The sequence below is a fragment of the Annulohypoxylon maeteangense genome (genome assembly GCF_022496945.1).
Source record: "Annulohypoxylon maeteangense strain CBS 123835 unplaced genomic scaffold GGS22scaffold_5, whole genome shotgun sequence".
Taxonomy (NCBI): Eukaryota; Fungi; Ascomycota; class Sordariomycetes; order Xylariales; family Hypoxylaceae; genus Annulohypoxylon; species Annulohypoxylon maeteangense.
This window is the reverse complement of record NW_025953252.1, coordinates 814,025-840,387: the sequence shown is the minus strand read 5'-3', so window position 1 is coordinate 840,387 and position 26,363 is coordinate 814,025. Positions and strand designations below refer to the sequence as shown.

Sequence of the window (26,363 nt, the reverse complement as noted above, 5' to 3'; positions counted from 1 at the left end):
AGCCTCCGAAGCATAGTGCCGAGTATCTGCAACGCACTGTATTTATTTACGGCGGGGAGGTCCACAATCTGGCTAGGGGGTTGGGGTCGCGTTCGCGCAGATAACCAATCCGGCTGCCAAGACTATCTCCTCAGAAGCTACAACAATAGTGTAGTCTAATCAGAATGCATCAGTTGATTTACCGGCGACATGGAGGCAGTTCGAAACGACGCTCCAAGCCGCCGGAGCCCTATCACCGGTCGTCAACCCTCTTCCGGTGCCGGACCATCCCCGATTCTTCGTGATAATGTAGATATATCAAGGCGAGCTTCCTCAAGCTTATCAGCATCCATGCATTATTCATTGAGAATCTCCCACCCGTCTCAGACACACACGCAGCCAAGATGGCCGTCGATACACTCCCCACACCCATCCAGCCTAAGAGCGTGAAGTTCGCCATTGGTTGGTTCATCTATGCTGGCTTTTGTGGCTTGCAGCTAATGATTCTTAGATCGAGGTGGCACCTTCACGGATGTCTTTGCTGCTGTGCCAGGTCGGGATGACATAGTGCTCAAGCTATTGTCCGTTGACCCTGGCAGTTACGATGATGCGCCAGCAGAAGGCATTCGCCGAGTACTTGAGATTGTCTCTGGAAAACCAGTTCCACGAGGTTCTCCTATACCCAAGGACTTAATTCATTCAATTCGAATGGGAACAACGGTTGCTACAAACGGTGAGTGTCTTAAGCCACCCCCACTCTGTACCCGGATTCTAATCTGTCTTAGCACTGTTGGAAAGGAAAGGAACAAGACATGCATTTGTGGTCAACCAAGGGTTTGGCGACTTATTAGAGATCGGCTACCAGTCGAGGCCAAAGCTATTTGACCTCGATATTAGGAAGCCGGAGCTACTCTACGACAAAGTGGTCGAAGTCTCCGAGCGCATCACCGTCGAAGAATTCGACGAAGACATCACAAAAGACAATCGTCCACCTCTCCAGGAAATCCCAGGTGTCCTTGTGAAAGGCATCACCGGTGAAATCCTACGCATTATCCGTCCTCTAGACGAGACGGAAGTACGGGAAAAGCTATCCCAGCTTAAAGCAGACGGCATCGATACGCTTGCGATATGTCTAGCGCATTCGTACATCTATCCCTTCCACGAGCAGAGGATCGCGGAGATCGCGAAGGAAATGGGATTCACTCACGTCTCGACATCTTCTTCCGTTGGCGCGAACATGATCAAGATGATCTCGCGAGGCAGTTCTGCTTCTGCCGACGCGTACCTCACCCCAGAAATCACCCGCTACGTATCGGGTTTCGCAAAGGTCTTCGCCGACGGCAACCTGGATGGTGTATCGTGTGAATTCATGCAATCCGATGGCGGACTCGTTAGCCATAAGAACTTCAATGGTCTAAGAGGCATTCTTAGTGGCCCTGCTGGAGGTGTTGTTGGCCACGCTAGGACTTCTTACGACGGAAATTCTCCTATTGTCGGTTTCGATATGGGTGGTACAAGTACAGACGTCTCGCGATACGGAGGAACCTTCGACCATGTATTTGAAACGACAACGGCGGGCGTTTCTATACAGTCCCCGCAGCTGGATATTAATACGGTAGCTGCTGGTGGTGGCTCCATGCTTTTCTTCAGGGACGGACTATTCGTAGTCGGACCTGACAGTGCCGGAGCTCACCCTGGACCTGCTTCATATAGGAAAGGAGGACCGTTGACAGTCACCGACGCAAACCTGTTTCTTGGGCGATTAATACCGGATTATTTCCCCAAAATCTTCGGTCCCAGTGAAGATCTTCCACTCGACACCGATATCGTAGTACAGAAGTTCGAGGAGCTTACGGCACGGATAAACGCGGAGACTGGGCGCTCTATGACTCCCCTTGAGGTTGCCCACGGCTTCATTGACGTGGCTAATGAGTCCATGAGCCGTCCCATCCGCGCACTTACCGAGGCGCGCGGCTTTGAAACGGGACAACATAACCTCGCAACTTTCGGCGGTGCTGGTGGACAGCACGCGTGTGAGATCGGGAAGAAACTGGGTATTAAGAGGATAGTTATCCATAAGTACTCCAGTATTCTCTCGGCTTACGGCATGGCTCTGGCGGAGGTTGTACAAGAAGCCCAGGAACCGAGCTCTGAGATCCTATCCGAGGAATCTCTCTTTCGATTGATGGCTCGGATGCAGGAGCTCAAAGCGAAAGCCACTGAGAGTCTTATTTCACAGGGAATTCGAGAGGAATTCATCGAACATGAACAGTATCTAAATCTTAGATACCAAGGAACTGATACTAACTTCATGCTCCTTGCCCCGGTTGACGGTAATTGGAGATCGGCACTTGAGAAGGAACATCTGAGAGAGTTGTCCTTCGTCTTCCCTAGCGATAAGAAGGTTCATGTCGACAATGTGAGAGTTCGTGGGGTTGGAAGGAGCACAGAGGTTAGCCATGATAACTCGAAGCTCGTGAAGGAACTCAAGTCTCACGCCGGCTTGGAGGTTCAGGGTGGAGAGGATAAAATCGTAAGTTCATCCCTAACATCTCTAGTGGATAAGTGCCCCGAGCCGAGCAGTGCTAACCCTCCACAGACGAAAGCATACTTCGCAGCAGGCGGCCTGCAACCGACTAAAGTCTTCCGACTTAATAAGCTCGCCCCAGGTAGCGTCGTATCCGGTCCAGCGATAATCATCGACAACACCCAGACGATAGTAATCGTGCCGAAATCACAAGCGCGGATTCTAAGTTCTCACGTTGTTATTGATCTGGTCGATGAGAAACCCGAGCAGTCTGGAGACGAGCATGAGCTTATAGTGGATCCGATCAAATTGAGCATTTTCGGTCATCGATTCATGAGCATCGCAGAACAGATGGGTAGGACTCTGCAGAAGACAAGTATTTCCATCAACATCAAGGAACGTCTGGACTTCTCTTGCGCCATCTTCGGCCCAGATGTAAGTAGCACTGAGAGTCTTTTCTCGATTTTTTTGAAAGAAATCACTGACTTTAGTTCTTGAATAGGGCGACCTAGTGGCGAATGCACCGCGTAAGTGAATCTAACATATCGAATGGAATAATTGTTGAAGCTAATCTTTTCTTAGACGTTCCTGTTCATCTTGGCTCAATGTCGTATGCTGTCAAGTATCAACACACCCTCCACCAAGGAAAATTACGCCCTGGAGATGTATTAGTTTCGAATGCTCCCACATGTGGAGGCACTCACTTGCCAGGTATTTTAAGACTCACATTATCATGATCGCTCAACTATTCTAACTAATCTTAGATATTACTGTCATCACCCCTGTATTTGATACAGATGGCGAAACGATTTGCTTTTACACAGCCTCAAGAGGCCACCATTTGGATATTGGTGGTTATCGTGGTAACTCTATGCCGCCGTAAGTGCGATCCAAAGAATTTGGATGAAGCGATGATACTAACGTCTAATCAGTGACTCAACCGAACTATGGCAAGAAGGAGCTTACATCGAATCCTTCTTCCTAGTCCGCGACAACCATTTCGACGAGGAGGGTATCGTCAAGATTCTCCTTGAACCTGGGAAATATCCCGACTGCAGCGGCTCGAGACGACTAAATGACAATTTGTAAGTTTTTTTTTTTGAGAATGCATCGAGGCAATGACTAACCTAGAGCATAGATCCGATCTGAAGGCTCAAATTGCAGCAAACACCAAAGGCAGCAATCTCATTAGAGCTCTGATGGAAGAATATTCCAGAAGCACAGTTCATTTCTACATGAAGAAGATCCAAGAGAACGCTGAAGTTTCCGTTCGTGGGTATCTGAAATCGGCTTACAAGAAGTACGGATCAAAACCGCTCAAGGCAAAGCAATTCCTGGACAACGGCTCTATGATGACCGTCTCAATTACCATAGACGAAAGCGGCTTCGGCACATTCGATTTCACCGGGACGTCATGCGAAATGCTGTCAAACATGAACGCCCCCCCAGCCATCACATACTCAGCACTAATATACACCCTACGCCTCCTAATCGGGTCCGACATCCCCCTAAACCAAGGCTGCCTAGCCCCCACAAAAGTCATCCTCCCCAAGAACTGCTTCCTGAACCCGTCCTCCGGCCCCGCCGTCTGCTGCGGCAACACCCTGACCTCGCAACGTCTCGTCGACCTCTTCCTCAACGCCTTCGAAGCCTCCGCCGGATCGCAAGGGTGCATGAACTGCTTCGGCTTCTTCGGGAACTGCAAAGACGACTCCGGCGAGCCCCAAAGCGGCTTCGGCTTCGGCTACGGCGAGACCATCTGCGGCGGCAGCGGCGCGGGCCCCACCTGGCACGGCGCCAGCGCGGTCCAGATCCACATGACGAACACCAGAACAACCGATATCGAGATCATAGAAAAGCGGTACCCGGTCCTCGTCAACGAGTTCTCGATCCGCAAGGGCAGCGGCGGGCGCGGCAAGTTCAATGGCGGATGTGGGATTGTAAGGGATTGGCTGTGCCGATACCCGCTTACCTACGGCCTCATCACCGAGCGCAGGGTCCACCAGCCCTACGGCATGATGGGCGGTGAGCCCGGCGAGTGTGGTGCGAATTACTGGGTTCAGAGGCAGGAGGATGGGAGTGAGCGCTGGGTTAATATCGGGTCGCGTGGTCAGATTAATATGAAGGAGGGCGATCGGTGTGTTATTCATACCCCTGGTGGTGGTGGTTGGGGGGTTCCGGATGAGGATGAGGGTGGGGTGAAGACGAATGGGGTGAATGGGGTGAATGGGAATAAGGTCGCGTATCCAAGGGCTACGGGCAGTTTGCATGCTTATGCGGCTGCTCAGGAGGCGTCTTCTTGAGCTTGTGGTAGTGGCATTTTTTCTATGGCATGAGCATTTTTTCTTCGTTGCATTTGAATGGGTATCATCGTATTGGGTTGTAAATGCATATTTATTCGTATTTATACGTGCAAATGAGTCGAATTTGTAACTTGATTTATACTCGGTCCAGTCGAGTTTGAAAATTCTCATTCAGCTGTCTGTCAAAAACCTTAGTCATCCAGAAGCTCATCAGCCCCTGAGCTCTTGAACAGGTGCCTACGAATCACGTTCTTGTCTACAGTTGAATAATAAATCATTAGATATTTGGTTGATTTATTTCTTCTAAACTACCTACCTGGTACTCTCTATGTGGTTGCTGACCAACAAAAGCTTAAGACTAACATGCTAGAACCAAAGAGAGCCCAGCATCATCTCAAGATTGGGGATTCATTGATCTCATTTATGTGAGGACTCAATTCTTTTTTCAATATGTGAATTATATGTCGTCGGAGACCCAGGCATTTGCAGATGAAAGATGTTATCGGGCTCACTCGTTTCGCTGTCACTGGCTCTTTGCAGAAAGATGTCAGGAATCGGAGGAAGGGCTTTCTCAGCATCACGCTCTCGCTGACGCTTACGAATCATGTGAACGTCGATAGCAACTAAAACCCAAGTTGCCGCAGAGAAAATAAATAGAAGAGAAACAAAGACAGCAATAACTACCCTACCTTCAGCCTCCACGGCCGGCGACCTTTCGAGATCGCGGATTTGGAATGGATACATCGTATGAATTCCTTGACCAAAGAGCACTAGGATGTCACTTTGTTCGTGAATCTCTTGGCTTTATTACAGGCCTGCTAAAGAATATAAGGCTCAAGGCCAACCCATCTATTACGAAACAACTAGATCGTTGGTGAACAATACCCTTATCTACCACCTAACTAACATGTAGAGCAGCTTTTCCGTTGTATCTCTTCTGAATATGCTACGGTTTCTAAGGATCATTGTATATTATTTTCGTTTGAATAAAGTGATAAGGTACCTAAGTGATTATGTCGTTTTCCAATATCTCTCCTAGAGGTGCAACTTCATTAGAAGAATTAGTTACTTCAGGGCTCTTATGGTGGGGCAAGCTGGCAACTCCATCCCCTAAATCCCCTATATTTAATAAATTCAATCCGCTAACTCACTATAAAACCCCTACAACCTCATTCCACTGCACCTCCAGTGCTACATTCAATTCCATCACCACTAAGTACAGCGCCCGAGCTATAGATTAGTAGCTGTATGTGGCTACCTTGCTCCCTACAAACGATTCCAGTACTTCAATTTCAGTGTAGGTAGCTATTACACACCAAGCTCCTATTCATCGATTCCATTACTTAGATGGTCCCGAAACTCGGCCTTTCAGTAGAGCAATATGGTTCATCATAGTACATACAGTGGGGCGCAATTCCAACGCAATGCATATAAATGTTATCCGGTAGGTACCTATTTAATTATTTGGTATCTCTTTTAAGGTCGCGATATTATCGCTGGCCGTTTGTGAGTCTTATCACTTCAGCCCGAGTATAGCCGCTGTAACCCGTCAACGATTAGCAAATTCAAAACATGCTTACACATGCCAATCAAGACTCAACAAATCGTATCATTACATTAAACTCAATCCTTATTGCCAATTGGCCAAGTTGGAATATCCATTCAACCATCAGTATACGTAGAAGTTCTTATCATGAGCTATTTTTATATAGATTGGTAGCATTTCGTCGAACAATAAAGTTCATTGGCTGACTTAGATCAAACATTGGTAAATCGGCAATACTAGCGATTTGCCCAGTGGGTACCTAGCTTGTTCATTGATTCTTATCGCAACATTCATGGCTTTCATATCAAGTAATTTCGAAAGTTCACGCCTTTCACACCGTAATTTACTCCTTCATATTTTCTAAACCTCAATTCAATACCACTGGCTATCAATATAATTCAAATCAAGATGGCGTTGTCTGATGAGATTAGAGCAGACTTTGCCGCTGCCTTATCGAAGATGTACCAAAAGGAGGTTCCTCAATATGGCACTCTTCTAAAATTGGTATCGGAGATAAACCATCAAATAATGGATAACGGACAACCATATCATGATACTCAACACCGTATCGAAGTTGAGCGACACGGGGCTATTCGACTTGGTTTAGCGAGTGAATTGGCGATGATTCGTCGATTGTTTGCAGTCATGGGCATGGAGCCTGTTGGGTACTACGATTTAACGGTCGCTGGTCTTCCAGTGCATGCTACGGGCTTTCGCCCTATAAGCCCCGAATCGCTTCAGCGTAATCCATTCCGAGTGTTTACCTCCTTGCTGCGCCTCGATCTTATACAAGACAAAAATCTCCGTGAGCAGGCTGAAAGAATCTTGAATAATCGCAGCATTTTCACGCCTCGATGCATCGAATTGATTGAACAATTTGAAGCTCAAGGCGGCCTGTCTGAAGAAGCGGCACGGGAATTCGTTAAGGAGTCCCTGGAGACATTTCGATGGCACGAAACTTCGACTGTGGATCTAGCTACGTACAAGGCTCTTGAGTCTAGTCATCCTTTGATCGCAGATGTCGTGTGTTTCAAAGGTCCGCATATCAATCATCTCACGCCTCGGGTACTTGATATCGACGCAGCGCAGGACGCCATGAAAAAGTGCGGTCTAGAAGCCAAATCAGTGATTGAAGGACCTCCACCGCGAAAACACCTTATCTTGTTACGACAAACTAGCTTTCTAGCACTGGAGGAGGAAGTCGCATTTTCAAGTGGAGAAGAAAAGGGAGGTAAACATCGGGCAAGATTTGGGGAGATTGAGCAGCGCGGGATAGCTTTGACTGCGAAGGGCCATCGTCTTTACGATGAATTGCTGGCCAAGTCGAAAGAAATTGCTATCGGCCAGCCACAAAACTCGCAGGAGGATGTCCTCGCTCAGACCTTCGCAACATTCCCCGATGACTTGAATACACTCTATCAAGAACGGCTAGCATATTTCAGATATGTTATTCGGGACCCTCTCCAAGCAACGTCCATATCGACCGATCTCGATTCTTTAGTGTCGTCTAGGGTTCTTTCCATCGAACCGATTACTTATGAAGATTTTCTGCCTGCTAGTGCGGCCGGGATTTTCTACTCCAATCTTCACGAAGGCCACGACACAAACCAAGTAGCATCTTCAGACCAGGCTTCGTTTGAGAAGGCCCTTGGTTGTGGTGTACACCAGCCGTTTGATCTGTACGATGGATTAGAGAAATCATCAATTGCTGAATGTCTCGGGATACTAGCTGAAGAGCGGAAAGCTATTTAAACGTACCCGCCCATACATATTTCTTTACCTTAGCGAAGTGTGATTTCAAAAGTTATACCTACCCGCATAAATAACATAGATCTTTTCTAAGTGTTCTGAATTATTTTTGGGATTTTCAGTGTAAGTAGGCTGGCTTTCCCGTGCCTACCTGGTAGGTATAAGTGAAGTTATAAGGTACCTACTCCGTAATTCCTCTAGATATAGAAGGGCGCAACTGGATGAAAACATTTTAGAGCCAAGATACTGGGCGCACCCCACCTTCCTATTTGGAGCATTTAGTCAACGTAAAACGGATTGTCATTGGTTGGTACCTTCAACAATCACGACAGAAGCCATCCACTATAACTCTCACTTATTTTGGAATTCTCGTTTTAGAACTAACACGCAGGTTCCTCCTTAGGATATTTTCTAATTAGTTATTATCCATAGGTATCTTACGGATATATTTCTTGCGACGGGAGATAGTGGCCACGCTTTCAAATCATTACTCTTAATAGGAGAGCTGGAAAATAGTGGTGGCGTATATCCTGAATTTGATAGGGTTGGTAAACGAATAGGTTACAGGGCTCTTCCAGGGATTGTTATTGAACAGGAGTACCTATACGCTTGGATTTGACGTACTCTATATTCAAATTCACTGTAAAGATACAGCCGTGTATTCATATCTACCTAGATAGAGTCGAGCCAATAGCCGGACCTCACATCATCTCGACTACTGACGGCGGACCATAAGAACAAATCCGCCAACCCGCCAATTCAATTGATGTATTGAAATGTATACAGTGTAATACAGTACAGTAACGTACAGTCTTATACATATTCCACACAGTGCCCTGAAACTTACAGGGGGTTATAGCGCTATACGGCGCTGAAAGCCCTGTAACTTATAAGGGTTATACCTAACCTTAGTATTTCAGTATACAGCTCTAATTCGGATACCCTTATACGCTTCAATTTTCGGTCGCTCGCAAATAAAATAGATTCATTCGAAAGCGCTTTAAAAGATCTTTCTATGTATATACATCTTATTTATTCAAAACTAGTATTTATACGTTGAGATTCAATTAAACTTATAATACGCGCTGTTGACATTTACCCGATGAGGCTCAGCGTGTGTCACGTGACACCCCTTGTTTTGAACTATTACGCGTATATCCTTCTTTATTTACCTACCTATTAATAGGTACGCATTCAACTGATTCGAATCGATCGATTGAATCAGATCAATCAATTAATTCAATTCGTTTCGAATAGGTTGAAATATTCCTTATAACCTTAGAAGGCTCTAGCACTAGCTTCAGGGCTATAAGTTATAAGGAGCTTATGCGCTATAACGCCTATAAGTTACAGGGACTTTTAGCGCTACAAGGCGCTATAACCCCCCGTAAGCTTCAAGGCACTGTGTGGAATATGTATAAGACTGTACGTTATTATACTGTAATACACTGTATACATTTCAATACATTAATTAGATTGGCGGGTTGGCGGATTCGGCCTTATGGTCCACTCTACGACTAGATGATTGAGGATAAATCTTTGTGAATCAAAAGTTCCCAGAGGTGAATGACAATAATATCTTTTCGTGTACCTAGGAAGCTCAGCCTAGACGCGTACAAAGGTACCACAACAACCAGTGCTCCATTTCCATCATCATGCGCTGAAATTTACACCTAGGATTCCGCTAGAAAACCTACAACTTACAGTTGACTGATCACTGTTTACCCGTTCCCATATACCTATCCTTACCTGTACTTAGCACCACGAGTAGCAACCAAAGCCCGGAACTTCAGCGATCCAGTCACTCTCCAAAATATGGTAACCCCCTAAAAGAGGTATCTAATATAAAATCTCAATTCAACACGCGTAGGTGCTCTCTCAGTATTTCAACGACACTTTAGCGAACGCATCACCACAACAGCCACTACGCCCGGCGCTCAACACCCCTATCGCACTGCACTCGCCCATCTTGAACTTCAGTTCACTCTACCAGATTAGGTTCAAGCTCTACACCACATATACATCACGGCCATGAACCATCTTTTTCCGCAGCATATGCGGGCTTACCATTCAACCCAAGAACACAGCAGAATTGGACCCTAACGCGGATAAAAGCGACCTACTGACCACTACAAACGATGCACGCATGGAAAAAACTGGCGAATCTACTCGAAAACAGCGAGAAAACGAACTCTACAGCTAGTAGCCCGTATAGGCGGTTATTAGGCTGCCAAGAAATGGTGGCTTCAGGGCCAGGGATTCGTAGGAGGTACCTAACTGACCTATAGCCCTAAATTAACAGTTGGCTTGCCTCCAGGGCCCGTATGATAAATACAGTGAAGTATTAGGTGCCGTCTACACGCCCAGCCTGTGGCCCTTGTATGGCTCAAGGCGTTTTGTGCGCTGGAGATGCGGCCAACACGCCTATCAAAACCGCGCTAGGGGACTTGACAGCGGGAGGACCCGAAAATCAAGGTGTTAGTTTATTTTCAGCGTGCCTTACAAGTAAACCCAGGAATAAGACAACTTGTAAGTTTTTTTACCATTTCCATTGACTTAAGTTTACTAGGTAGGTAATCAACGTAACTAACATCCAAGATTCCAAGTAGCTGGCTCTCCTCGGTACCTAATTGCTACTCTACCTGGGTATCTCCCATTCCGATTCCCCCGTAACCGATTTCCCCCTACTGGACCAAACTTGGAGCATACGACCAAGTCCAGCCCTTAAGCCATACCACCATTAGCCCGAAGCACCTGTCCCGAAACCCAAGACGACTGGGCTAGGAAAACAACAGCCTCGGCGACTTCCTCGGGAGTTCCGATGCGTCCCTGCGGGTTGAAGTTGGCGATGGTCTTCAACATCTCCTCACTCTTGCCGCGGAAGAAAAGCTCGGTGCCGGTAGGACCGGGCGCAAGCGCGTTTACAAGAACACCCTTGCGCCCGAGATCCTTGCTTATGACGCGGGTCATCTGCTCGATAGCGCCTTTGGTGCTGTTGTAGAGTAGGTAGCCGGGCATGACGGTGGAGGCGACAGTCAAGCTGGTAGACAGGAAGATAATGTGCGAACCGCGCGGCATGTGCGGGGCGGCGGCCTGCGGGTGGTTAGTGGACATGCCATGCCTACTTAGGCCATTAATGCAAGAAACGCTTACCTGAGCGAGAAAATAGGGACCCTTGACGTTGATGGCAAAGGTACGGTCGAAATCGGCTTCGGTGGTGTGCTCGAGGTCCTTCATGGGTAGCACGCCGGCGTTGGGGATCAGTACGTCGATTTTGGAGTAGGCATCTACGGTTTGTTTAACGAGCGACTGGACGCCTTCCACGGTACTGACGTCAGCGCGTATGAGACGGGCCTCGCCCGCGCCTAGTTTCTTTACCTCGGCGAGGGTGTCCTGCGCGGCTTGCTCGTCGGAGGAATAGTTGATGATGACGGTGGCACCCAGGCGCGCGAGTGCGATGGCTGAGGCCTTGCCGATGCCCTTCGAGGCACCGGTGATGATGGTAACCTTGCCGGCAAGAGAGGGGAGCACGTTGGATGCCATGGTAGACTGCTTGGCAAATATACAACTGGAGGACGGGATTTGGAGAAAGAAAAACTACGGTGTCCAGCGCCGTGTCTTAAATACTTCGTTTTCCTGCGATCCTATATTTAAGGTGCGGTAACTCCGTGACTGCGAGAGTCAACTTTGTCGCTTGTCTCCGTCATTATCTGATAATCTCGGGTCGCGCTCTTGATTTGATTTTTATTTCCGACGCGACGGAAAGAATCAGGCATTAGGCCTTAAGCACCAGGCACCTAGGCCTACAGGAAAACCGGCCTCACATCGGATTTTATTATGAGATGCTGCGAGCCTTTCCTAACGCCAACGGTTCAAAAATCATCGTTAGTAACCCACCTTTAGTTGGCTGAGTTTACGAAAGGATATTATGATGACCCCGCAGCTGTTGGAGAAGTGGTACGTGCACAGACCACTTTGTTTAGCAAATCATGATTACGTAGCTTGCTTACCTCAGCCAATTCTCTCTTTACGTAATTGGATCCATCCAAACAATGTGCAGATTGATTCAATTGAAATTTGAAACGATAAAATAATGTCGTTCTTCACAACCTACTAACATCGCACCACATATTCTAAACGGTTGAAAAAGCGCTGTATGATATAATCCCAAAACTCTATTGACATATATAAAAATTAACCGGCATCCAGCCTTAACAAATAAACACGTGAGTTCCCATCATATACAACGTCCACCTCTACCTCTCCCTTGACGAAAAGACATCCTAGATGGTCTTTCCACAGAATTCAGAGCCCCAAGTCGAACGTCCCATAGTGAAGTCCCAGCTAGAGTAGAACCAAGCACCCTTTAATCGGCCACAAGTCTTATCAGCCCAAGACTCGAAGGGCGAGATGTGTCCACCACCGCAGTTCTGCTGTTGACAGGAGACGTTGCAGTGGTAAACGATCGCCGAGCCGGCCTTGGCGAACAGGATCCCCTGAGATCCATTACAGATGGCCCCGCTCTTCGAGCGCGCGGGTACCTTCTGGTTCTCGCACCGGGTCGTGAAGGAGTTCATCGCGATCGTGTAGTCCGCGAGCGTCATCGTGTTGTAGTCTTCGCAGTAGTGCTTCCGTTCGTGATGGATGAAGTCGTCGCGACGCTCTACTGACGACTCTTGGGGTGAGGTTGTGTTGGGGAAGAAGCCACGCGCGTCGTTTGGCTTGACGATGTCGCCGATGCGCACGGGGGCTCCGAAGTCGCGGCGGAATTTCGCGGAGTCTCCGGTTCCTCTACCGACTAGGTAGATTCCGTCTTCGAGATCTTCCGGGGGAATGTAAGCTCCAGTGGCTGCCACTAGGAGGGCTGTTACGAGACCGTATGTGAACTTCATGTTGTATGGTGCTAGGTAAGATGGTATTCAAGGAATGGGGTAGAAGAATTCGTGTGATAGGTGTGTGAAGGCGTAGTTGATGATGTTTCTTGGTGATGGTGAAGCTGAGTGTTTAAGATCTGACCAAAGTCTAGGGATTACCTCTTCTTATATATCTCAACCACGTTGTAACGATTGGGTCAGCTAGGTGTCGCTCACGAAGAGGATTTCGGTATTGATGTCATCATGGTCCGGCACAATACACTGCAAAAACACATCTTCACCGATGTCAACTAAAAATAGAGTCCTCACAAACTCACAGCCGAATATGAAGTTGATCCTCAATCATGGGAGACATGGATATAGTATGGGGATTTTCTTGGCTAGTGTCATAGAATGTTGGCGCTTCGCCTTGATGTGCCATTCAGCCTTACAATGAACAACAATTTGAAATTATTATTTCCGTGCCGCAGACTAGGTTCGGTATGCTATAACATCGGATTTTGACAATTCAGACACTTAGTCATATGTCTATAAGATCGTCATAGCCGTATCGTTTAAATATGGAAACAGCTAAAGGACAACCCTTGGTACTGGATGCCGATTAAGCGTTGGCAAGCAGGTACGGCATATTATCTAGATCCTTCAGATACGAATCTCCACTACCGACTCCGTTTGTATCTACTAGATTACCTAAGTATATAGAAATTTTTACCATCGCATGGGAGTTTCATTATGTAATGAGCTGGTATGTGCAGAACATACTTCATCGGTGGTTTAACATAGAAATTCCATTTTTACAACCCGCAGATCAAAGATAAGACAGTTTCTAACTTGAGTTATGACCATAAAGAACGACAGAATCCAATCAGAAATCCTCCAATGTACAACTAACGAGACAATACAGGGACTTCCATGAAGTTAACACCTCCAGCCCCCTTAACACTAGGGGCGCTCCTTCAGATATCCCTCCAGATGTGCTTTATACTCCTCCGTAGACATCAAGCCCAACTGCCGACAACAAAAGTACATCCACACCAGATTGTATCCATCGCGCGTAAAGAAGATAGGGCACAGGAATCCTAGGAAGACCACGCTCCCAAGAGTAATGAGTGTTGGTAACGATGGAGCTGCGTTCCAGAATGGTAATGGAGAATTCCGAGTAATGTACAAGACGACGAAAATGGCGTAGGCTAAGACTGCTCCCATGGATGCGCCGATGTAAGCTTTGCGAAAAACCCGGGATCGGCGGGCATGAGGGTTGCTGGGAGAGGGAAGCTTGGGATCTGTTCGAGATTTTTTGATATCCATGTTTGGGTGATCGGAAGCCATGTGGTGTAGTATTGGATGGTTTTGGATCTGGGAGAACTGAATTGAGTATAAGCAAAGAAGTCTGGGGGCTGCAGAGGTGTGGATTATTATATGCGGCACAGGTGAAGCTGAAGGATTCGTTTTTTGTTGTTGGTTTTAAGTTGCATTGCCACTCAGCTGGTGATCTTGTAGATCTCCCCTATGAAACATGCCAGTTACCCAGCTCAGGGTGGGTATCCAGCTGGGAGTAAGCACCTTAGGGCTAGACCTGAACGGCGCAGCTCTGCTTAGCCAATCTGCATTATAACCAACTGCATAAATCTGCCCAGGTCTAGCTTGGCGCATCGTCAGGGCGGACCTTACAGCTGTCGTTCAAGGCACAAAGCCCGATTTAGCGTACCACTGCCACTACGGCACATATCGCAGGGTATTACCTTTCTTTTCTTAGAAATTATTTTCATCCCATCGATCAAATTCGATCTTATGACATAACGAAATGATAGAGATCTTCGGATTAACATCAGACGCCATGGCGATGGCTTTAGAAGGACTTTCGAAACATCGAGGAAGGCATACAGCTGCAAATTTATATAATAATAGGCCAGTCCGACATGACTGATATCTATTTCTCAAAGCAACCATCAGCGAGCTCTACGTTCACAAAACCAGCATCTTCAAGACATATCTTTCAACATGAAGCAAGCGAATATCATCTACCTTCTATCTCTCTTAGGCCAGTCAGCAGCCAAACCAATAGACCCTCAAGTTCTCCCCAAAGACGTCGGTCTCGAAAATTTCAGCACCGTCCTTTCAGAGCGACAAGACGGCACCTGCTCAATCCCCAACCCTCTACCGGCCATCCAAGACTTCTACGGACATCTACCCGCACAGTGGAAAATAGCATTCGCCGGTGCATCTATCTTCAGCAGTGCCGGCAGCGTCGGCGCCTGGGGATTCTGTAATGCCGCGACGCAGCACGAGAAAGAGAACCCGTCGATAGGATGCACGGGACTAGGAGCTGGAGTCGGCTCAGTCGTGTTCGTGAGTTTCGCCGGCGTCATGCTTTACCTAAACGGTGGCCTTCGTCTCGGTGCACAGGGCCAGGGCCTCACCGGCGCCATTGAAGGGACTGCCAAGAGGGGCGAATTACTTGTTGGGCAGATGGAGTCGGCTTTGCGGGCGCGCGGTGTTGAGTTCGATAGCATCTCCACAGCACCCCTAACAACCCGCGACTCCGCGGACGGTCACACCCTCGACATCCTAGGCGTGCGCGCGCCCGGCTCAGACATCGCCATGGACCACATACTAAGCATCCGCGACGACGGCACCGGCGTATCCAGGGCCACCTTCATCTCGCCCAAATCCAGCCGCACACTAGCCGAGCGCACAGCCGGGCCCGGAATCAAGGTCTCGTACAACTTCGTCAAGGCCGTCGATCCGCCGCGCAAGGTCGCAGAAGCCGATCTGCAGGTCCTAGGCCAGAACGTCGGGCAGGACTGGGAGAACCGCGTCAACCAGCACCACGAGTACAGCAGCTACTTTGGAAAAGCGAATGTTGGGCCGGATTACACTGTCCATTTTGAGATTATCCCGGAGCGAAGCAATTTTGGTCTTAACTATGAGGATGTTAACTTCTGCCACGCGTTTGGTTAAGTTGAGTAGGATGGCTGGAGGATTAGCGGTTGGCCCTTGTGTACCTTTTTTGTTAGATGTTATATGCTGTCGTATGCACTGTTCGATCAGTTTTTCTTGGGGGTCTAGGGCGGTATCTAGGGAGATTCCAGGTAGATAAATGCCCTGAAACATTGTCTCATTTCACCACATCAGTGCATGAATTTAGTGAGACCGAGTACCTACTTGCTGTACCTATTAGGCGAAAATCGAGAACCTGACAGCGGTTGATTTAAGTAATCCATGGATATAAATGCGATTAGTTAGCTCGGCTTAGGCCGATAAAGGCACTATGATAGGTACCTACCAACACCTAAACGAGCCTATGATCCATTACCACCAACAGAGATCATCATTGGGTGGTTCGCTGCGAAGGCATTTTAATCAGGTTCGTGATCTGTGCATCTTTGATTTAAGAACAGATTTACCATCAGCCAGGTAGCCAGGCAAATTGTCTTTACTAGGTACCGAACAACACTTTCTAGATCTGTCATGACGACAGGGCAACCTTCTAACGCGGGCGCGGGCTTTGACTGACATGTCGAGACGGTTTAGTATTTCTTCACTTGTGCTCGTCTAGTTATTAGCCCACATGAAATCCGGGCAGCAAGTACAGAAATCGGATCGGTCTTGCCCCGTGTGAAATTACATAAGAAGGAAGATAATACGGAGCCGTATCGGTGCAGGTGCCGGGGCACGCACAACTAGTGTTCGGGAAGCTACTAGGTATGTGCCGGGTACAGTCCTGCGATTCAGACTTCATACTGTACGAATTCCAGTACCGAACATTAGAGCCGACTTACGTTAGCTTTCCCCTAATGCAAGGAGACTCTGTATATTGACTCCATAGCACACGATTTCTCCTTCCCATTCATTGAATCTAAACCTAATCATCAGCATCCATAAAATGGGGATCCCCGCGTCTGATTTTATTAGCCAATTCTCGCGAAGATCGCAAATTCTAAGGTGTTCAGCGGGACCGATTATATTGGGTAAACCCACCTCCACACGACGCTGTCCCATGGGGTCTGGGGATTTGCTGAGATCTTGCTTAGCATGGCATCGGGCGTCCATCCACATCATACCAACAGCTCGTACTCAACACCCACCAATACGAGTATACGAGAACCCTAGTACGTAAAGGTAGCTGCGATTATCAACCCGCTAGGCCTTCATTCTCCTGGTTACCTTGTTTATTCCTTCAAGATTCTTGTTTACTCCTATGTCGGACCATGTAGGCCTAATAATGTATTTAGTTGCATAGAGTCTAAGCCAAAGCCGACGCGTGTGCCTGGAAATTGATGCCACACTAAGTGGTTCTACTCGCAACATCCGGCCCCGGGCCAACGGTGATTGACGAACCTTGAACCAGTCCTACCGGTCTATCTCAGCCCGAGGATAGCCAACGTGGTTAATATGCGTTCATAATTGGGTTAGCTAGATACCTAACAGCCTCCAAATAGGTCCAATTAGCAGCCTATGATATCTTGACGATCGGCTCTGCTTAGTAAAGACATCATTGAATGCCTTGATCTATACAACAAGACCCACAAGACGCACTCTTAGAGTGTTTGGAGTATGACCGTCTGCATGAACAGTCATGTGGAGGAAACGCCTAGAGAGCGTCGTCCACCGTTCTCCAAATTACAGTTCCAATGGAGTTATAGGTGTCCTATGATCGGCCCATCCCGCGGGATGGTCTCCGTCCCCGCTCCGATTGCTCCGCATAGAGGTCATCAAGGAGCATTCCTCGGTCATCGCAACTCAGGCTTCCCCGAGAGTTTTCATGCCGATGCTAGGGATATTAATATGATGTTGTCCGTGTTTGCACAAAGTTCGATCGGTCGCTCATAATAAACGCATTCGAGACTTCGCAGTTACGATCTTGCTCCCTTACTTTAACGTCTCCCAGAATTTTCGACTTATACCTCGGTCATCATTTCCTAGGCGGAGGTCCTATGGCCAATATAAAATTACCTTCCGGAGAACGTTTTGCCTATTTTACCTCTTACTTATAACATTGTCTGACCTAAAAGGAAAATGTATCAGCAGTACGAACATGTGCCAAAGCACTATGTGCTAGATGCTCAAAATGAGAGCAGCTCAACACCTTCTCTAAAGCTCACTGCCGCTGGCAGAAGTGATGATGAGAAATTCCATTTCGGCTTCGAGGCTTTGCGTCCGAACTTATTTCGCACCACATTTACCACCGCTACACACCCGGTGTCCCTGCATCCCAGCGCCAAGCGCCCGGAACCAGCCTTTGGGAGCACCACTCCCGAAGTCAGCCTCGACAAGGATGGAAATTCTCAGACGATCAAAGTCGGGAATGTCAAAGCCACTGTCGAGTGGACAAGTGCACCTGTCGTCAGCATTTATTTAGACGGCCAGGAGAAGCCGCTTCATCGAGACTTGGAATATCGGTCATATGCCCTCGATGGCACGGGTATTGCGCATTATACGAAGTATAAGCAAGATACCTTGCATGTTGGTCTCGGAGAGAAGGCCGCGCCGATGGACCTTAGCGGCCGTGGATTCAGCATAACGGCCAGTGACACCTTTGGATACGATGCTTACCGAACCGACCCGCTGTATAAACACGTTCCGTTTTTGATCAACGCCACTCCTACGGGTTGCATCGGAATCTTCTCGACTTCCCATGCTCGAGGGATCTGGAATGTTGGGTCCGAACTTGACGGCATGTGGGGTCACTTTAAGGTGTACCGACATGCTCACGGCGGACTCGAGGAGTATCTCATTGTCGGAAAGACAGTAGGTGACGTCGTGAGATCTTACGCCGAGCTAGTAGGTTTTCCGATACTCGCGCCTCGGTATATGATGGGTTATATCGGCGGCGGAATGATGTACAGCATGACAGATGATCCGCCGGGAGGTGAAAACGTTCTCAATTTCTTCAAGAACTCTGAAAAGCACGGTATGCCGTGCTCCGCTTTCCAGATGAGCTCGGGTTACACCGTAGCTGAAGTCGAACCTAAGACCCGAAATGTCTTTACTTGGAACCGACATCGTTTCCCGGATCCGCGGGCGTTCACTCGCGAGGCGCATAAGCACGGCGTCCGTCTGTTGGCAAACGTCAAACCATATGTCCTAGCAAGCCATCCCGCGTACAAGGAACTTGTGGCGTCAGGTGCTTTCTTCAAAGATGCAAAGACCGGCAACGCCGCGGTCGCACGACTATGGAGTGCCGGTGGAGGAGAGAGTGGTGAAGGTAGCCATCTCGATTTCACCTCTAAAGCAGGATACAACTGGTGGTATAAGGGAGTCAAGGATCTTAAAGAGGTTGGAATTGATGCTATGTGGAATGATAACAACGAGTACAACACTCCCGACGACAATTGGCAATGTGCGCTCGAGACCGTCACTATACCAGAAGGCGAAACCCGCAAAAATATCGGCCTCTGGGGTAGAGCGCTGAATACCGAACTCAACGGAAAGAGTTCTCATGACGCGACGATTGAAGTTGAACCGGGAGTTCGGCCCTTCATCCTCACTCGCAGCGCAACGGCGGGTACTATGAGATACTGCGCCAGCTCCTGGAGCGGTGATAATGTGACCAGCTGGGAAGGAATGAAAGGCGCGAATTCATTGGCGTTGAACGCAGGTTTCTCCTTGATTCAGGTAAGTACCAAATCCAGTCCTTTCCGCATATAAAGGCTCCCAATCTCACTCATACAGTGCTACGGCCATGACATCGGTGGCTTCGAGGGACCCCAGCCAACGCCGGAGCTTCTGGTCCGTTGGATCCAACTCGGCGTCCACTCACCACGATTCACCATCAACTGCTACAAGACCAATCCCGACGACAACCTCATCGGAGAGGTCATCGAGCCGTGGCAGTATCCGTCTGTAGCACCCGTGATCCGAAAGACCATAGACCGCCGATACGAACTAGTGCCATACACCTACTCCCTCATCCTCAAGTCCCACCGCGAGGCCATCCCACCCCAACGCTGGACAGGCTGGGGCTACGAATCAGACCCGACAGTATGGACGAAGGAGATCATGAAAGGCGACACCCAATACTGGTTCGGCGACTCTCTCCTCATCTCCGGGGTCTACGAGCCCGGCGTCGAGACCGCAAAAGTGTACCTCCCAGACGCAAGCGGCAGCGACCCCGGCTTCCTGAACCTGTACGCGCCATACCAGTACCTGAAGGCCGGCGCCTGGCACGATATCTCGTCGACCTGGCACACGTCGATCCCGGTTCTCGCGCGCATCGGCTCCGCCGTGCCGACCGGCAAGCCCAAGCCCACGACCAGCGTCGGTGCAGACGACCCGGAGTTCCCGAACCTAGCTAAGGACGACACTCGCGGGGTCGAGATCTTCCCGCCCCCGCTGGAGACGTACCCGCATTGGCCGCGGGAGTTCGGGCAGAGGAAGGGTCCCGTGAGCACGGAGGTGAAATGGTTTAGCTATTCGTGGCTCGAGGACGATGGGCAGAGTCCCGTTGACAAGGCCGAGGCTGTGGAGGTTACTGTGAAGTACGGGGTGTCGGGGGCTGAGATCCGGGTTAAGGTGGAGGTGAGGAAGGAGGGTGGGTGGGAGCCGTTGTGGCTTAAGGATGATATCACGGTTGTGCTTCCTGTTGGAGAGGAACGCGGGGTTAAGGGTGAGGATGGGAAGGATGTGTATAAGGATTTGGATCGCGATGATAGGGGGAGGAGGGTTTGGAAGGTTAAGGTTGAGGTTAAGTGAGGGTGGGGAATAGATGGGTTGGTAGGTAGGGATGGCAATCTGTATATTGTTGCTACGCGGAAATAAATAGACGGTCTCTTTTTGTTGGTTGAGTTCCAAGGTTGTCGCGATGTCGCGGTCGCGTCTTGATAGGAATGATAGTGAGCTGTTTAGTACCCCAGTCCTACGCTACGCGACCCCCACTCCCCAAAAACGCGCCTAAGGTTACTTTGATGATAGCCCTAGAGGCGCTTGATTTTATAAGGCGTATAGCGCATATTTATAGTGGAAAGCCTAACCCGATCCAAATAACGAGTGTTCCTTGTAGACCCAGGGCCTCTTCAGCAACAGCTTACAACAAAGCCTTTAATCATATTTGTGATATATTTGGTACGATTATAGACTGCAAGGTCGCTTGGGTTAAAGCGCTTTAGTAAGTTGAATGATATGGTTTTTACTTATTAGATCCTACATAGAATCAGGACCTACAGCCGTTGTTGTTGCCACTTCCAAAGGTTGAATGTGCTGAACAGCGCTAAGTCCCCTATTGTTACAGGGGATTTAGCGGTAAAATATAGTGTTTATAGGTGGAGATCAAATCGCCGACCGTGATTCCATCCGCAACCCCACCAGCCAATCAATTGCCGAATTGACTGACGAGCTATATAGTAAGCTATTGTAGAGCTTCATTATAAGCATAAGAAGCATCAGTGGTTTAGTGGTAAAATCCATCGTTGCCATCGATGGGCCCCGCGTTCGATTCGCGGCTGATGCATTCATTTTTGCGATTTTCTCTTCCTAGATTTGTCAAGTGTATCTCAGTTACCTCTTTTTCTTTTTTCCTTTGTTGTCGCCTTAATATTTCGATTTATGCTACCTAAAGGGAACTTAGGGAAGGCCTCCTAATTGGGACATAGTAGCGGCGATGACTACAACTCTACTGGGTCTAGGCCATGGGGCAGGGATATTCGGCGTGTCGCAGCTGAAGTTTTACCCTGTTGCATATGATCCTTCGATCTAAATAGCATTTATGATGTGATTTGGCAATTGTAGATTGCCTCCAGCATCTTTGACAGCTACCTAGGTATGCTCATGATACACAATTTAATATCCTGGAATCTAGAACCCAATGAGTGTTTAATAAGCTATGATATTCCCTATCTGCAGAGGTGGATGAAGTCTCCAAGTTTGCACTGCCCCAATCATGGACGAATTCGCTCAGCTGTCGCGGGAGAACTTCGAGGTCTTTCAGAGGTACGGCGACGCCTCGCTTGGACCCGATCCCAAGCACCGGGCCATTGCTATTTACGCATCACCCGGCTCACCGACGACATATATCGAGAAAGATATGAAACTTGACAGTCTGCCGAGTTTCTTCAAGGCTCGACTTAGGAATGACAGTGGCGTTTATCAGGGTACAAGACCTGTGCCACCGGTAGCTTCCCTTAAGCTAGTCGTGATCGATAGCAGGTTGGAGTCATGGTCTAGCTTCTCTTCCTCTCTGTGGGTGACCAAGGACGTCTTCCTCAGTCTCGTCGATTCTATGGGATTGAACCCAGCAGCGTTGTGGCTGTTGCGTAGCGAGTACGACGGGTTCCACCACTTCCCCCCGTCGGAACCCTTTTTCTCTCCAGACTGGGAAGAGGGGGAGGAGAAAGAAAGTAAAGTGGAAGCAGCAGATATCGATACATATTATATCGGTACATCAAACTTCGTACTGATGTGGACGTTCGATCGACGGAACCAACACACGCATGCGCTGTGGATCCTTCGGCAACAGCATGGCATCACCAACCAAAGCGCGCCGGCAGGTTGGTTCGTGAACATTCTCCGGCGGCACCAGTCGCACGTGTGTTCATCCTCGCTCCTTGCGTACGTGGCCGCGCTGAGCGTCTGCTGTACCTTCGACGGCGAGATCACATATCGCGCGCACGTAGTCCGGCTCATCGAGCGGCAGACAGGGTATAGTACACACTCGAGCAGCATTGAGGAGCGGATTGGAATGGAGTCTTTGACGGTGTCAATAAAGGAGGTCGGCGAAGTTCTAAATCATATTGCGAATAAGCAACGGCATTTCCGGCTTGTAGAAGGGATTTTGGTTTTTATTGTTGAAAACGCGGTGCTTGAAATAAATTCTAAGGAGACAGTTGTAAATGAGGAAAGCACGAGGAAACTAGTCGAGGCGGTTCCGCTGCTGAGGAAAAGAATGCATGCTTCACAGGAGTATTTAAAATATCTGAAAGAGAGGGCCGAACGGCTATCGACGGTGGTAAGGTCCCATGACAACAAGTGTACATTCAATATCACCTTCCTCCTATTCACTTTCCCTCATGAATCCTTTCCGTCCCCTTATACCTTTAAAATGTCATAATACCTAAGCGCTAACGAGAACCCCGGGTTCCACCGCAAAAGCTCTTCGCGCTCCTAACGCATGAAGACTCGGCCATACACGCAGAGCTCGCAGACGCCAGCCGTAAGATAGCCGAGGCGTCTAAGCGCGACAGCTCGAGCATGAAGACCGTGGCTATCATGACGATGGCATTTCTACCCGCCACTTTCTTCGCGGCCCTGTTCTCGGTGCCCTCGCTCGATTGGCATGCCGACGGCTCCATCATACAGCCCAACTTTTGGATCTACTGGGCATTCACGCTACCCGCTACCGCGCTTGTGTTTGCGCTCTGGGTGCTCCTCGATCATACGACTATTGGCAGAAGAGCTGGTATGGTGGTGACCGAGGGCAGACATGAAGATGATGAAGACAGGCCGCGGAGTAGTCGCAGTAAATTCGAATGAAATTTTAATCTTGGCTGCGGCCGTCGCTCTCGATATCATCGGCTCGAACTAACAACCCATTGCGCTTCCTTCTGACTTATTAGTTTGACAGGTAGGCGTAGTATGACTAATCTTCGCCGTGGTTTGTGATAATGCAGTTGAATTGTAAATTAGGTATCACTGCTTAGGACCAAATGATTTCGTTCTAGTGAAGATATGCGGGCTCCTTGCGGGTGCATCTTCCGCTATCATTAAATAAGCCAGGCGACGTGGTGTCCACTAAAGTCATCATTAACGAATACCTATTCTTCCATTAAGTACAACGCGTTTCTCGTTATTTCCACATTGTGAGCAACGATAGCAAAGAGTCGCCAATTCAGAGCGAAATCCCATTAGAGCCCAAGCCTCGGCGTAAGCTCATTCAGTAAACCCCAAATAGCGTAACTTAGGTGCTTCGAAATAGAATACAACTAGATCAGAAGCTGTGGTAGGGAATATTATCACTATCATTCAGTCCGAATAGCGGCACAATATCTTCCACGCATCACCATTCATCATCGCCCTCATCCTGTGATTCTCCCTCACCATCATCCAGAATGTCATCTTCATCGGCTTCGCCGTCCAAAAATCTAGACTCACTGCCTTCGTCGAAGTCTTCGTTGTCCATCAATGCATCAGCGTCGGAACCGGCATCGGAACCAGCACCCGAATCTGGCGAGACTGGAATCTCGTCGCGAAATTGCCTTAACTTTTCAAATAAAGACATTGGCTTCGCCTTTACAGGCTCAGGTTCTTCATCATCGGACTCATCAGACTCCTGCTCTTCGGAGTCTTCGCCATCTTCGGATCCATCAACCACTTTCTGGTCATGCTTCGTATCTTCATTCTCTTCATCCTCGTCTTCGCTGTCGGAGAGGACAACCCGAGAGCGCTTAATAGGTCGCGATGGAAACTTAACCTCTTCATTAGGCTCATCTTCATCGTCATGTTCATCATCCGAAGATATGATACGCCGTTTACGTCGAGTAGTCTTTTGAACAGGTTCTTCATCAGAGAGTGCTTGTTCCGAATCATGATCTAACCCATGGGCATGAAGATCGGCAGAGGTCCCGGGGACAGGGGATTCAGGCTCAAGGCTAGAGAAATTGCCGACTTCTATTCCCTCGCCATTTTGTTCTGAAATCGCGATTTGCAGTGGGGAAAACCCATCGAAGGTAGACGCAGCGTCATCTTCAGAGTCGGAGTTAGACTGTACCACAATCAAGCCGTCTTCATCCTCGCTCGAATCTTCATCGTCGTCGATGGTCGCATCGTCTATTCCCTCGCTTTCGTACTCGTCCTCCGTCTCGTCTTCCGATTCGACTGATGATGAGTCCCATTTATCGCGCCACTCGCCCTCGGTCGCTACTGCGGTTTGCAGTTTAGAAAAGCGCATCAGATTCTGGAACTCGATCATAGGCCACCACTCAAGCCCTTGGCGCTCAGTGTCAGATCCCAAAATATTATGTTCCACGAGAAGCTCTCGAGATGTTTTGAAATCAGGCCAGCAGTACATAGTATCCGTATAATGGGGTATACCCGCAAAATCCTCCTTTAGCTGGACGAGGTATGTGTTGGCGATATCAGATACACACCACTGCATCATCTGCGCTGGAAGTTCATATTCATCGATACAGCGGAGTATGTTTGTCGGGCCTCCTTCATACCCATAAATTAATGCTTCTTCTTCATCTTCACATAAAGGGAAATTGGCCTCTAAAGCAACGAATCTAGGATTTCCAAGGCTTTGAAGGATATCCCGTATGTCGTGGTTATTTCGGTTGTAAGGATCGGTTTGGAGAAGAATGATGTCTCTCTCCCTGTTGAATGGAATACTGTAACCCCCACTGCGAAGATAAAACACGTCAGGGTTTAATCTCAAAGCTATCTCACGGCTCTCGTGATGTGTAGCTAACATCGCCCTGGAGGGTGCCGTCTGCTCTTCGAGAAATTCGCTTTCCCAAATGACAGGTACCGTATGCGTGTAGTTTGGTATGACGACCTTGAGCACTCGCGCCTTTTCTTTCGAATCCGGATCAAAAAAGTCCCAGATGCGTGCGCGAAGCTCAGGAGGTAATTGCATGAACTTATGGAACTCAAGTGGTTCATCATCATCATCCACAAGTATGCCATCTTCGTTATCTCCATTGTCGGATTCGCCATCAGATTCGGAGGCTTCTATATCTAGAAACCCATTCGCCTCATCTTCCGAACCAGATTCTTCGGAGTCAATTTCATCAAGGCTGCCATCTTCTTCAGACGCGACGCGATTCTCGATATCGGATTCGTCCGACATAATCGCGCTTAGTCCTATCAGGTAAAGATGTGAGATTAAGTGCTTAGAGAGTCAAAATTCATAAGAATTAGATATCAGATATCCAACGGTCTATCGGATACGCTGAAAAGGGAAGGCCGATGAATATCTGAATTAGAAGCGTTTAAGTTGTAAGTTGACGATTAGAATGCGATAGATTAAGAAGGCAAGATTGGCAAGGTAGTAATGTACCAGGGTAGGCATGACCGCAAACGCTAAATTAATCCATGGGTGTGGCTTACCATCTAAGACAACTACGTGCGCATCGGGCAGGAACACGGTGCTCACGTAGTAAATTGGAAGGCAAAATTGGGCTATGAAGTTTTATTCGCACGGTCCCTCTTCCATGAACATTCCCTTTTATTTTGAACCCAAATCCTCAAATCATCTCATACAGTACATTTCAAAAGTAAAATCTTCGATATGTAAGATTTCTTTTAAATTCGTGATCCCATTTCCTAAATCGATAAGTACGTACCTATTTCATAATAGACCCGGCGCTCACAATTGCGTATCTCCAAATCAAAGACGCGTTATCAAAGCTGAAAGTCGCTAAGTACACCTACAACCACGAGCACACTCATCA

The 26,363-nt window shown here is 48.3% G+C and overlaps 8 protein-coding genes and 1 non-coding gene across 9 annotated transcripts; 5 read left to right on the top strand and 4 right to left on the bottom strand.

Annotated features, from left to right (window-relative positions):
• The first annotated feature begins 150 nt into the window (after positions 1 to 150).
• GGS22DRAFT_158427 (Hydantoinase B/oxoprolinase-domain-containing protein) lies at positions 151 to 4,991 on the top strand. Its single transcript, XM_047960639.1, has 9 exons — positions 151 to 441; positions 491 to 712; positions 765 to 2,512; positions 2,579 to 2,941; positions 3,009 to 3,033; positions 3,089 to 3,217; positions 3,271 to 3,385; positions 3,439 to 3,591; positions 3,645 to 4,991. Exons 1-9 carry the CDS (start codon positions 384 to 386, stop codon positions 4,807 to 4,809), a joined length of 3,978 nt encoding a protein of 1,325 aa, XP_047820512.1. The 5' UTR covers positions 151 to 383; the 3' UTR covers positions 4,810 to 4,991.
• A 1,655-nt stretch (positions 4,992 to 6,646) lies between these two features.
• GGS22DRAFT_199071 (DUF1338-domain-containing protein) lies at positions 6,647 to 8,145 on the top strand. Its single transcript, XM_047966230.1, has one exon. It carries the CDS (start codon positions 6,764 to 6,766, stop codon positions 8,105 to 8,107), a length of 1,344 nt encoding a protein of 447 aa, XP_047820511.1. The 5' UTR covers positions 6,647 to 6,763; the 3' UTR covers positions 8,108 to 8,145.
• A 2,469-nt stretch (positions 8,146 to 10,614) lies between these two features.
• GGS22DRAFT_158424 (NAD(P)-binding protein) lies at positions 10,615 to 12,043 on the bottom strand. The gene is made up of 2 exons (XM_047960638.1): positions 11,258 to 12,043; positions 10,615 to 11,197 (listed from the first exon to the last, which is right to left on the bottom strand). Exons 1-2 carry the CDS (start codon positions 11,645 to 11,647, stop codon positions 10,829 to 10,831), a joined length of 759 nt encoding a protein of 252 aa, XP_047820510.1. The 5' UTR covers positions 11,648 to 12,043; the 3' UTR covers positions 10,615 to 10,828.
• A 186-nt stretch (positions 12,044 to 12,229) lies between these two features.
• GGS22DRAFT_158422 (uncharacterized protein) lies at positions 12,230 to 13,412 on the bottom strand. The gene is made up of 2 exons (XM_047960637.1): positions 12,314 to 13,412; positions 12,230 to 12,258 (listed from the first exon to the last, which is right to left on the bottom strand). The coding sequence occupies exon 1, from the start codon at positions 12,994 to 12,996 to the stop codon at positions 12,388 to 12,390; it is 609 nt and encodes a 202-aa protein (XP_047820509.1). The 5' UTR covers positions 12,997 to 13,412; the 3' UTR covers positions 12,230 to 12,258; positions 12,314 to 12,387.
• Positions 13,413 to 13,764: 352 nt separating this feature from the next.
• On the bottom strand, positions 13,765 to 14,433 carry GGS22DRAFT_158419 (uncharacterized protein). The gene has a single exon (XM_047960636.1). The coding sequence runs from the start codon at positions 14,305 to 14,307 to the stop codon at positions 13,921 to 13,923; it is 387 nt and encodes a 128-aa protein (XP_047820508.1). The 5' UTR covers positions 14,308 to 14,433; the 3' UTR covers positions 13,765 to 13,920.
• Positions 14,434 to 14,807: 374 nt separating this feature from the next.
• GGS22DRAFT_158415 (uncharacterized protein) lies at positions 14,808 to 16,179 on the top strand. Its single transcript, XM_047960635.1, has one exon. The coding sequence runs from the start codon at positions 14,980 to 14,982 to the stop codon at positions 15,937 to 15,939; it is 960 nt and encodes a 319-aa protein (XP_047820507.1). The 5' UTR covers positions 14,808 to 14,979; the 3' UTR covers positions 15,940 to 16,179.
• A 1,818-nt stretch (positions 16,180 to 17,997) lies between these two features.
• GGS22DRAFT_178785 (glycoside hydrolase family 31 protein) lies at positions 17,998 to 23,445 on the top strand (the record flags this gene model as incomplete). The annotated part of the gene is made up of 5 exons (XM_047963605.1): positions 17,998 to 18,033; positions 18,079 to 19,596; positions 19,654 to 20,669; positions 21,832 to 22,921; positions 23,065 to 23,445. 5 exons carry the CDS (start codon positions 17,998 to 18,000, stop codon positions 23,443 to 23,445), a joined length of 4,041 nt encoding a protein of 1,346 aa, XP_047820506.1.
• Positions 21,357 to 21,427, top strand: GGS22DRAFT_t47. Its single transcript has one exon. It is a non-coding gene; the product is annotated as a tRNA-Gly (tRNA).
• A 252-nt stretch (positions 23,446 to 23,697) lies between the features above and the next one.
• Positions 23,698 to 25,900, bottom strand: GGS22DRAFT_116325 (uncharacterized protein). Its single transcript, XM_047958102.1, has one exon. It carries the CDS (start codon positions 25,757 to 25,759, stop codon positions 23,969 to 23,971), a length of 1,791 nt encoding a protein of 596 aa, XP_047820505.1. The 5' UTR covers positions 25,760 to 25,900; the 3' UTR covers positions 23,698 to 23,968.
• Between the last annotated feature and the right edge of the window lie 463 nt (positions 25,901 to 26,363).

Excerpts from the sequence above, each read along its gene's own strand:
- GGS22DRAFT_158427 (XM_047960639.1), top strand. The coding sequence starts at position 384 with ATGGCCGTCGATACACTCCCCACACCCATCCAGCCTAAGAGCGTGAAG. Across the intron at positions 713-764 it reads AACAACGGTTGCTACAAACG|CACTGTTGGAAAGGAAAGGA; the intron begins GTGAGTGTCTTA and ends AATCTGTCTTAG. Across the intron at positions 2,513-2,578 it reads AGGGTGGAGAGGATAAAATC|ACGAAAGCATACTTCGCAGC; the intron begins GTAAGTTCATCC and ends AACCCTCCACAG.
- GGS22DRAFT_158422 (XM_047960637.1), bottom strand. The coding sequence starts at position 12,996 with ATGAAGTTCACATACGGTCTCGTAACAGCCCTCCTAGTGGCAGCCACT.
- GGS22DRAFT_116325 (XM_047958102.1), bottom strand. The coding sequence starts at position 25,759 with ATGTCGGACGAATCCGATATCGAGAATCGCGTCGCGTCTGAAGAAGAT.
- GGS22DRAFT_199071 (XM_047966230.1), top strand. The coding sequence starts at position 6,764 with ATGGCGTTGTCTGATGAGATTAGAGCAGACTTTGCCGCTGCCTTATCG.
- GGS22DRAFT_158415 (XM_047960635.1), top strand. The coding sequence starts at position 14,980 with ATGAAGCAAGCGAATATCATCTACCTTCTATCTCTCTTAGGCCAGTCA.
- GGS22DRAFT_158419 (XM_047960636.1), bottom strand. The coding sequence starts at position 14,307 with ATGGCTTCCGATCACCCAAACATGGATATCAAAAAATCTCGAACAGAT.
- GGS22DRAFT_158424 (XM_047960638.1), bottom strand. The coding sequence starts at position 11,647 with ATGGCATCCAACGTGCTCCCCTCTCTTGCCGGCAAGGTTACCATCATC. Across the intron at positions 11,198-11,257 it reads GTCCCTATTTTCTCGCTCAG|GCCGCCGCCCCGCACATGCC; the intron begins GTAAGCGTTTCT and ends AACCACCCGCAG.